The sequence below is a fragment of the Octopus bimaculoides genome, chromosome 1 (assembly GCF_001194135.2).
Source record: "Octopus bimaculoides isolate UCB-OBI-ISO-001 chromosome 1, ASM119413v2, whole genome shotgun sequence".
Lineage (NCBI taxonomy): Eukaryota > Metazoa > Mollusca > Cephalopoda > Octopoda > Octopodidae > Octopus > Octopus bimaculoides.
The window spans coordinates 104556987-104569032 of record NC_068981.1 but is presented as its reverse complement, the minus strand read 5'-3'; the positions used below and the strand labels follow the sequence as shown (position 1 = coordinate 104569032).

General features: G+C 33.6%; 1 protein-coding gene across 5 annotated transcripts in view; it reads right to left on the bottom strand.

Annotated features, from left to right (window-relative positions):
* Positions 1 to 12046, bottom strand: part of LOC106880822 (sorting nexin-13) — a 167491-nt gene that overhangs the window by 104402 nt on the left and 51043 nt on the right. For 4 of the 5 annotated variants that reach the window (XM_052968756.1, XM_052968768.1, XM_052968749.1 and 1 more), the window contains one exon: positions 960 to 1059. In XM_052968756.1, coding sequence (XP_052824716.1) covers positions 960 to 1059 — 100 coding nt within the window. Of the gene's footprint in view, positions 1 to 959; positions 1060 to 11449; positions 11610 to 12046 lie in introns of those variants that run through there. The other variant, XM_052968775.1, reaches the window with a different exon arrangement.

Genomic DNA, 12046 nt, shown 5'->3' with positions numbered 1-12046 from the left:
TATATATATATATATATATATATATCATCATCATCATCATCATTTAAGATCTGCTAGAGTTCAAATTTATAGAAAACAAAAGATGAAGAGATGAGAGAGAAAAACAAGCAGGTGTAATAGTTTAATGCTCAGGGAGAATAGAAAAGTCTTTGACATCTCAAGCCAACACTCTTGGACAGAAAAGGATGAGAGGGAAAAAAAAGAGAGAACAAAAAGAAACAAAAGAGAAAAAGAAATGTGTGTGTGTGTGTCTCTCTCTCTCTATATATATATATTTTCCCACCCATCCCAGCATGGAAGGTGGACGTTAAAATGAAGATGTGTATGTGTGTGTGTGTGTGTGTGTGTGTGTGTGTGTGTGTGTGTATACACACACACAAAATATATAACAAGCTTCTTTCAGTTTTTGTCTACCAAATCTACTCAAGGCTTTAGTCAGCCTGGTGCTATAAATAGAAGATCCTTGGCCAGGGTATCATGCAGGGTGACTGAATCTAGGACCATGTGGTTGGGAAGCAAACTTCTTACCACACAGCCACACCTGCACCTATGTAAGAAAGAAAAGATTTTTTTTTCTATCTATGTATTTAAAAAATTCAAGAGATATGAAATAACTAGTTTTAATAGCAGAACTCAAAGCCGATAACACTATAATAGCATGGAGAATATTGGGTTGAAGAGTTCTTGGATAGAAAAAAAAATGTCAAAGGCTGTCCTCTGGTAGACTTCTATATGTTACTATTTATAACTTTATTTCAAGTTTCATTGATGTAACAAGTTAATTCATATCTTTTACTTTTTAAGATAAGATAATTTTAAAGAAATTGTTAAAAATCAAATGGCTACCTTACAATGAAAAAGCAACAACATTCATGGATTTTATTAACAACTGAAGGAAAAAAATTGACCGAATATTCAAGAATTACTTCTTGTTGGATAAATAAAAGGCATCAACTTACTTTTGTTAGGCCTGGTTCCATGTATTGTAATCTAAAAGGATTCAGTACCAAAATACTCTTGGACATTTCACATCCATAATTATAAGCAATAATAAGGAAGCTGTAATTAGAAAAAAAGATTAGTGAGGAGTTATTTAAATGTCAACTAAATTATTTATCATTAATATTAATTTCTTTTACCATTTTTTTCCCCTAAAGAATCTGAGATAGATCTGTAATAGTAATTACAATAAAGAAAAAAAAGTAAATGAATTAACCACTGCAATTTTAATGTAATACGAGGTTTGACATTATAAGCATCAATTTGAGAAGAAAACAGCAACAGACTCACAAAGAGAACCTATGTCATATCTATTACTTTCTGGAATAATTATGTTATCAGCAGCTGTGAAGTGTTACTGGTAAAGCATTTTTTTGTTTTCCATCTCATATTGGTTCTTATAATATTGGATAAATGTATCTAGTTTGACATAAATATTTTCCATTTTTCTATGAACTAATATCAATGAAAAAGATGTTGACTAAAGAAATTTGAAATTAATGGGCAATTGTCAGATTAAAAACTAGAAACTGTCCGTTACTTTAACCCTTTAGCATTTAAACCAGTGGTTCTCAACCATTTTTTATCTATGGACCCCTTTGATTACTATTTTACTCTGGTGGACCCCCAATGCCATTTGATGTTTAAAAACTAGTTTTATACACACTTCTTTCAAAATTCCTATTTTGTTTTTCACACATTCACTTGTGTAGGTTGAACTAAATAAAATGTTTAAGAAAGAAACATAGCTATTTCTTGCAATAAAAACATCTAAAGCAACATTTTTTCATAGATCCATGAAACATTACTGTAGACCCAATTTACTATTTTGTTTGTGGACCCCACAAAATCTTATATGGACCCCGATTTAGAACTACTGAATTTAAACGAACCATATATGGCCCAAATATTCAACCAGTTTTGTGTTCAAACCAGCCAGGTTTGGCCTGTCACACCTACCCTACAATATCATTCTAAACACATAAGCATTACATTTGACAGAGTGATCTAAGTACTAAAGGATTAATTTTGTGGTTTATGAACAACACGGTGAAATGTAACGAAGTTTCAATTACTTTCAAATAAGTGTGTAGCATCTGATATTCTGAAATTCAATCAATGTTGAAACCATGATCTTACAATTGTGACATCCTAACCATTGGGCCACATGCCTTCATTTGAAGTAGGGATTAAATCAATATTTATTAATATATCCCTTCTTGAAAATCTCAAAAATGAAATGAAATAAATAAGATTTTATTGTTTTTCTCAAAAGAAAACATCTACTATCCAACTACTACTTTTGGTTGATTTCTAAAAATTAGATTCACAAAATGCTGTACATTATACAAGTAAAACTGGTAATTCAAGAACCTGATTATATTTAAAAAAAGATATCAAATTATCAAAATACAATAATTACAAGAACAATAGATAAGCTGAATGAAAAATAGTAGCTGAGAATTTCCTTCTAAGAATACAATGAAGAGGATTCTGGCTCATATGACTGATAGAGAATCAAAAGCTAAGCAACCATTCTTAAGTTAAAGAGCTTCAGCTACTTGCACTGGTTAGCTGTATTTATACCATGGTATTTATTTATATCTAGGTAAACTAACCCACTTAACCCTTTTGATACCAACTCACCTGAGACCACTCCTTGATTCTATGATATAAACTTCCTACTATAAAGAGTTCTAAATTAAAACCTGCCATCAAAATTTCTGTTAATATATCTTCCAAACACCAGCTCAATAATGACAATTCCAAAAAAAGGATGAAATGGTGCTACACATCGCTACCAATAACTGAAAATTTTAAGATCGTAAATACCAACGACTGGAAATTTTAAGATCTTAATAACCAATGACTGAAAATAAGATCTTAAGGTGTAACTAAAAGAAATATTAAGTGTGTACATTCTGTACACCTTCTTCTTTACTCTTTGATTTAAAATTCAAGCCTCCAACTTAATTTAATCTAGAAGGGATTGTCTCACCAATAGATGACCACCTGGTATATACAACTGTATTTTACTAATTTTTTTCCTTATTTGAAGAATTAAGTGAAGCAATGGCAGTGTACTTCAATAGAAATATGGTAACAACAGGGTTATGCTGATGATATTAACATATTTAATATAGTTAGTATTGAAAAGATGATCATAAATGATTATGCCTTGAGAAAGCAATGATGTCAGTTAATGACTAATACTTTTGTCAATTATTCCAGTGAATATGGGACACAATTCCAGAATGGTTTTAATCTTATTAGACCTTTTCAGCACAGCACAGAAGTCTATCTATACTCCATTCTTTTACCCACTAAAATGTACATGGCTGATTACTTGTTGCTATTAACAATTCATAAAATGTCAAAAAATTGGCTTTATTTACTACACTGAGTGTATGGTAAGTTAGTAAGGTTTGTCGTGCTTCTTAGGACACTTAAAGCCAGAGCCTTACCGGTTTCCATGGCATATAAGTGACTGAGATCACACCACTCCCCACCCCCAGAAAGGAATGCCAAGTCATTGTAGGATCAACCTCCCAGTTACTGCAAGAACTCATTTACAGCTATGTGGATTGGAACAGCAGAAAATGAAGAGTTTTGCTCAACAACACAGTGCACTGCCTGGTCCAGGAAGCAGTGATGAGAGAATCACTAACAATAAAGAGTGAATGGATCTCCAATTTTCATGATGCGTCTTCAACTGTTTGATTAACTGAATTACCTGCTCATAGAATTAGTATGCAAGTAGCTTGACATAATTCCTTGACCAGAATCAGCCTGACAGAGTGACATGGTTGAACTTTTAAAATCTCAGGTACAATTCCATCAACCCAAATTCAATCACAAAGGCTTAGGCCAACCTGGTATGATGGCGAAAGATATTTGCCCTAAATGTTATGCAGTGGGATTAAACCTGGGACTGTGTTACTGCAGTGTTAACTTCTTGACCAGTTGACCATATTTAGTCCAATATATGACTAAATAAATATACAATAGTGTACATAAGTTGGTGTAAAAATCAGTGGATTTTAAATTTTGGAGATGTCATCCACATGATTAAACTTTCAGCATTCAGATTATTTTGCCAAATGTAATGCTTATTTATTCATTGTTTTGACTTAATCATACATTATCTTGTAGCTTCAAGATGATGCAATTGTTTAGTTTCACAATGACATTGTAGGGTAGGTGAGAGAGCCTGGATCTGGCCAGTTTGAACATAAAATAGGTAGAATATTTTGGCTGGATATGGCCAGTTTAAATGCTAAAGGTTTAAAGAAAAAAGGAAAAAAAAACAATAATTAACCATCTTGATTGTGAATACTGTGCAGTTCTGGGATATGAACTGTCAAACGTTCAACTGGTAACCTTATATTATTACCCTTATACCCTAATAAATAAACTGCCAGTTGCACAGCCTTAAATCAGATCTAATCAAGCAGCCTTGTAGTACAGGGGTATTTGATTGAATAACTAGATACAACCCACAAATTTATTGTTGTGCATACATTTTGACCTCTGTCTAGCTGAAAGCTAAACTGCTAACTCTGATATGCAATGATAAATTATATTAAGTGCACTTTGGCAGTTTACATCTGTTATATTCTTTCCATCACTGCTCACTCTATTTCAATACACCGATTATTGTTGCTGTTGTTATTGCTTTTGTTCAGCCACAAGTCAACCCTGATCGATTGAACCTGTAATTCAAAGATATTTCAGTTATGACCATCTTGTCTTTTTTCATATATCCAGGACTACACTGTCCAATATAATAGTACTTCTTAAGAGCAGAGTATTAACTGAGAGAAATTTTGCTGTTATTTCTAAAATGTCAAACAGCTATGAAGAGGCTTCTACATTGATACATATGCCTGCATGTTCTTGTAGTGGCTACAGTAGACACAGCTGCTGTTCCTCTGCACTATTTGGCTCAAACATCTAGTCCTGAGATGAGCTGTCCAATCTCAGCAACACATTAGGTTAAACTAACAGAACAAAGTTTGATCACATATGTTATACTAAGTTAAAGTACAGGGGCAGAAATCAATCTAAACAATACTTTTGAAAAAGAGATAAAAAAAAAATTGAGTGTTCAAAGCACTGAATGCATATCTTGTCAATTCTAATTTAGTCTTACATGGTTAAAATCTAGAACATCATGTAAGTGTGTTCAGATTATAAATAAATTTCTATAAAACAAATGATTTACTTTTGCTATGTTGTAAATCATAACAACAAACACTGTCCAATAACAAGTTGACTTTCTATCAGTGAAATCTGTTACAGAGGAAAATATTAGCAACATTCAGATACGATAAAGAAAAGTGAGTGTGTGATCAACAGCTGTTACACTAAATACATTTCAATTTAAATACTCATTTAATAAATATAACTGCAATCTAATTACTAAGATACTGGGTTTGTCGGAGACTTGTACATCATAACATAAGACAATAAGAAACCCAATTCTTTTTTTTTTTTAATTAATTTGATTTCTAATAAATATGCACTTAAATATGAAATTATGGAGAACATCATAGCATACATAGGTGATAAATAACCAGATAATTCAATCTGCAGTCCAAGTTCTATTTACATTTGTAGCTATTTCATTTCTACTAACACCTGAAAGGATATAAGTATCACAACTTCAATGGCTGATTTAATAGATACCAATGAGTCACAAAGTGTCCAAAAATTGACTTTATTTACATAACTGGATGTATGATCAGTTAGTAAGGTCTGTCAGGATTCCTAGGATTCATAAGGTCAGACTCTTACCTGGTTTCCATAGCATATAAGTGACTAAGATCACAACTTCCACCACCCCACATACCCCTAAATGGAATCTATGTCCATTGCAGGCTCAAATTCCCAGCTCATTCCTAGGGCCAAATTCCCAGGTCAAATTGCAGGGTCAAATTCCTAGCTGTAGTTGAATGGATTGGAGCAACATGAAATGAAGTTTTTCTGTCCAAGAACACAATGCACTGCCTGGTCTAGGAAATGAAACCATGATCTTACAATTGTGACACTCTAACCACTGGGCCATATGCTTTCACCTGATGTAGGGATTAAATCAATATTTATTAATATATCCCGTCTTGAAAATCTCAAAAATGAAATGAAACAAATAAGATTTTATTGTTTTTCACAAAAGAAAAAATCTACTATCCAACTTTTGGTTGATTTCTATAAATTAGATTCACAGAATGTTGTACATTATACAAGTAAAACTGGTAATTCAAGAGCCTGATTATCTTTAAAAAAAGATATCAAATTATCAAAATACAATAATTACAAGAACAATAGATAAGCTGAATGAAAAGTGCAGCCAAGATAAAATAATAATGATATTGATCTTATTAAAGTCAAGAGAATTACAAAACAAAAAAAAAAAGAAAAAGAAAGAAAATAAAAGCATGTAAAATACTTAGAGCCCTACATCAAAATATTTAACAAACATCTTAAAACTGAATTTGTCTATAATGTTTTCTAACATAAGCACAAGGCCACAAATTTTGGGAGAGGATATAGCTGATTATATCAGCCCCAGTCTTCAATACTGAGTCCCCCCCACCCCATCAGTAACTATTTTGTTGTTGTTTTTAAAATAGCTTTATAACCTCAGACCAAGGTAGAAAACATGCTCTATTCTTAGGGAAACAAAGACAGATGAAGTGCTAACTAGGTGTAGACTATATTGAGCACTCATAGACTTAGAGAGGACCTCTGACAAGGTATCTGAGTCTATAATCTGGTGGTCACTAATGAAGCTGCAGGTAGATGAATGGCTTATTAGGACTGCTACAAGGTATGTACAGAAGTGCAGTCAGCAAAATGAGAGTAAGGAGTTTAGTAGTGAATTTAATTTGCAATTAAACATCCATCAGGGCTCAGTTCTCAACCTCAAGCCATAACAGAAGTGCTTAAGACTAGCTGTCTGAGAATTTCTGTACTACAGTGACCTAGTTCATATCACAGACTCTGCACAAATTTTAGAAAAGGAATTCCAAACATGGAAGCAAAACATAAAATTAAAAGTCCTAAAAGTAAACTTCATAAGGACTAAGGTTTTAGTAAAGAGGAAAGAAGATAGAACCCTGCTACCATCAGGGAAATGGCTGCATTCAATGCACAGAAAAGGAGGAGGTAACAATTTGAAATGGTGTAACTAGTGTAAAACAATGGATGCAGAGAGGTGTAGAGGCACCACAGGCAAGCCAACAAAAACACATTTGATCTGTAACAAGTACACAGAGAAAATAAGCACAATGAACACCCTGGAAATAAATTCTTCTAACGACCAAGCAATTCCTAAGAAGTAGTTAATGGCTTCATTTACCTACAAAAACTAATTAGCAATGGGGAGTGGATGTTCTGAAAGCATAGCAGCTAGAATAAAAATGGATGGAAAAGGCTCAGGGTGCTACTACCTCAACTGGAAATAAAGGGCTTCCCCATCAGAGTGAAAGGCATGATGCTTGTGTGAAATGGTTGATACTATATGATAGTGAGATGTAGGTCTTAAATACAGAGGACTTTTGAAGAGTAGAAAGAAGTGAAGTGAGCTTGCTCAACTGGATGTCTAACATTAGTATGCATGAATGATAGAGGAGAACTGAATATGTGAGGAATCAAATGTAGTGAGCAAGAGAGAAACTTGTGCTGATATAGGCATGTGACACATATGGAGGATAGCAGCTGTTATAGTATAAGGGTGGTGAAAGCACATGACTCAGTGGTTCGAATGCTGGGCTCACCATCATGAGATAATGAGTTCAATTCCTGGATCAGGCTATGTGTTACATTCCTGAGCAAGACACTTTATTTCATGTTGTTCCAGTTCACTCAGCTATAGAAATGAGTTGCGATGTCTCTGGTGCCAAGCTGTATTGGCCTTTGCCTTTCCCTTAGATAACATCAGTGGTGTGAAGAGAGGAAGCTGGTATGCATGGGTGGCTGCTGCTCTTCCATAAACAACTTGCCTGGACTTGTGCCTCAGGGGGGAACTTTCTAAATGCAATCCCATGGTCATTTATGACCAAAAGGGGTCTATACCCATTTCAGTATAAGGATACTGTATAAGAGCTCAAAATGAATGGAACCTGTGGAGACTTGGAACAAAGAGGTGAAAACTGATCTCAGCTTGTATTTCACAAAGGATATGACAACTAGTACCATGCTATACTGGAAAAAAACCAAACTACCCATGCGAACAGGGCAAAACATACAATAAAATAGGGGTAGTTATGGGGGGGGGGTACATAATATAAATCTACAACTGGGCCTTATGTTCATTTTGTACCTACAAAGTCTGTATCTGATGTGCCACTTGCCTATACAATACTTTCTGGTCTCTCTATGACCCCTTTTCTTATTTTACTGTACCAAGCCACCGGTGTAATAAAAGAAAACATTAGATCTGTCCATTAGACTACTCCAGTCTTCCCATCATGAACAATAAAAGAGAGCAAGTCACATACACACACACACACACACACACACACAAGCAAGCACACACATTTAAAAAGGCAGGATACTTTAGGGCATGTAGTTCCCGATATATTTTAAAACAGATGGTCATGAATGGAAGGCTTTCCTCATAAGTCTACTCAATTGTGACTGACCTGGAGTTATACAACATCACCTATAAATGTTTCCAACCAACGACAAATCTTCTACATCGATGATTGTAGACTTTTTCTCAGCTTGCTGTATTTTGCATTCATCCTTTACTTCCACATAAAAACACACTAAATAATCTCTATATATAAAAGCTCAAGTCACAGCCTAAACCCTATCTTTAGAATTTTATTGCATAAACTAGCATGTTAGCATTAACTTAAAAATTAATTTGGAACTGCAGTCAATAATAATTGACAGATCACCACCATCATCATCATTATTATTATTATTATTATTATTATTGCTTTAACATCTGTTGCTGCTATAAGGATTTGGTTTAGATAGGTCTACAGTACAGTGTCACCACTTATCTTGGTTTTGCATATAATCTCTTTCATCTATGACACCCAACATCTTCAGATCTGTCCGATTTTATCGCTTTTCCCACTACCTCCACATGTTTGTATAAGCCTTCCTTTATTAAGTACCTTCTACTGATGTATACATCACTTCTTCATCACTTGTGAAATGGTAATGTGTTTTTGCAATGGCAATTAGTTATCAAGAAATTAATCTGATCCTGTCAAAATTTTAAAACAGTTGTGAATGCAGACTTCCAGAGACTGATAAGAAGCAGAGATAAATGTATGCTTAGAATGCTTGAAACTAAATCAATTCAGTGACACTGAATCAACCACAGTTAATTGAAACAAATCTAAATTTAAGAGAGGACAGTAAAACTGAGACTGTCTTTTCTGCTCTACAGTATACAATATTATTAAATAACAGTTATTAGATACTAACCCACCTGAAACCACTTCTGGTTCTCTGAAGTAAAACTTGCATTAATGTGATTAAACAATTTAGTATTCAAATTACTTTGTCAAATGTAATAGTTATTTATTCACATCATTTTGAATTAATCATGTATTATCTTGTAGCTTTGAAATTTTGATAATGTGATTTTTATATTTTTATAGTGACATTGTAGGATAAGTATGAGAGGCCAGATCTGGCCAATTTGAACATAAAACAGATAAAATATTTGAGTTAGATAAGGCTGCTTTAAACATTAAAGGGTTAAATCAAAGCCTTCCATCTTTAATTTATATAAAGAATCTTTTTGTGGTTTCAAACATGAATATCATACTAAAGTCTTACAAATTATAATTATTCCAAATATTATTATTATTATTATTATTATTATTATTTTCCAAATCAATTAAAAACTGTAAGCAATGTATGTATTTAGAAATTTGATAATGAAAGGTTTAATATACTGTGGAAATGTATGAAGTTAGAAGACTTCATGACCAACATATAATTAAAACAATAAACAAGATATAATTATGACAATTAGCAAGATACAATTACAATAAACAACTTTCTCAACAAAAGAAGCTTCCATATAGTCTGCTGCAAGTGTAGCAGTCATTCAAATTACTTTTCCTAGGTCTACACAAGCAGAATGAACTGAGGTAGCTACTAAAAACAATTACAAGTCTTATAACTTCTGATTTGTTGAGAGAGTTGATAACTTTTGTGAAACTGTTTCATAAAATTCCAGAGTACTCCAACTATTTCCATAAAAAAAAAAAAGAATAACTCACTGCATTTAAAGGATGACACGCTTATAAATATTATTGCCAAGAAATTTAGTGAAAGCAAATCTAAGCACAAAGACTTTGATAAGATGGTGGTGGTATTAGTAGTAGTAGTAGTAGTAGTAGTGGTTGTGGTGGTGGTAGCAGCAGAAGAGCAATTTCCATTTTCTTAGCTCATGTGCCAGTAACAACATTGAGATATATAATGAGGGTGCTTCAATGACTGTGCTGATGTTTATACAGCATTTCCTTGGTTAATCTGAGTAGTGAAGGATGAGGGTTGTCATCTGACAACTGCTCACATTCTCTGACCAACCGTTCTTTGTGTTATTAACAACAATAATAACAATATGGTCTCAAATATTTGCAAAGGGCCATCAGTGTTTGAAGGGATGGGGAAGTTGATTACATTGACTCCAGTATTTGGCTGGTACTTATTTTATCGATCCTGAAAGTTAACCTTTGTAGAATTTGAACTTAGAAGGTAAAGACAGACAAAATGCAGCCAAGCATTTCATCCAGCATGCTAACAGTTGCCAGCTTCATAATAATAATAATGGTTTCAGATTTTGGCACAAGGCCAGCAATTTCAGGGGAAAGGATAAGTCGATTACATCAACCCCAGTGCACAACTGGTACTTATTTTATCAACTCTAAAAGGATGAAAGGCAAAGTCGACTTCAGCAGAACTGAGGACAAGATGATGGATAAAATGCCACTGAGCATTTTGCCCAGCATGCTAACAATACTGCCAGCTCAACACCTTGATAATAATAATGATAATAATAATAATAATTTCTACTAAAGACACAAGGCCTGGAATTTTGGGGAGGGATTAAGTTGATTACATTTACCCCAGTACTCAACTGGTACTTAATTTATTGACCCCAAAAGGATGAAAGGCAAAGCTGACCCCCAACAGGATTTGAACTCAGAGCATAAAGATGGACGAAATGCTGCTAAGCATTTTGCCTGGTATGCTAATGATTCTGCCAGTTTGCTGTCTTAATTATAATAATAATGATGATGACAACAACGGTGATGATGGTCACTCCAATTGATTTTAATCTATGAGTGTTTGAAGGAAAGGATTGGAAGAAAGAAAAAAAAAAAAGTGAAAATAAAAGAAGCTTTCGGACAAATTTGTCTTCTTTAACATGACACATTTTACCCTACACAGATTGGTCTAAGCAATAACTTACCCAAAATGTCAAATAAAGCTGTACAGATTTTAGTGATTGCTTCAACTTAGCCTTATACCTAAGGATGGAACTTCTTTTACTGTGGTATCTCTCTGCTTGTTGGTCATACGAAAAAATTTTCAGAATGTGATCATCTTTCATTCAAACATATCCAACCCATTTGCACTGAATTCTTAACAGGATGCTTTTGATACTGGAGAGAGCACATTTTTCTAAAATGTTGACATTTGATATCATATCTTGCCATTTTATGTTGTAGAGATTCTAAATTATCTCGCTGACGTACTACGACGAAATACCCAAGATGCAGATAAGATAGAGATTTTTTTATTTATTTACGGCCTCAAACCATCTCAATACCTTGCGCTTTAGTTTTGCCCCCTATTTATCTTGTTTCTCTCCATGAAATTCAATTGAATTCAGTTGTTGTCTTAAATTCATGCTTATTCATTTTCTAAGCTTCCTAAATTCATGCTACGTTATATTCTAATCACCCAGAATTCATTGCTCTTTTAAAAAATTACGATTTATGCATTGTTGTCTCTCAAATATTTAAAATCTACAATTAAGAGCCCTATCTACTCGCTGGCGGTACCT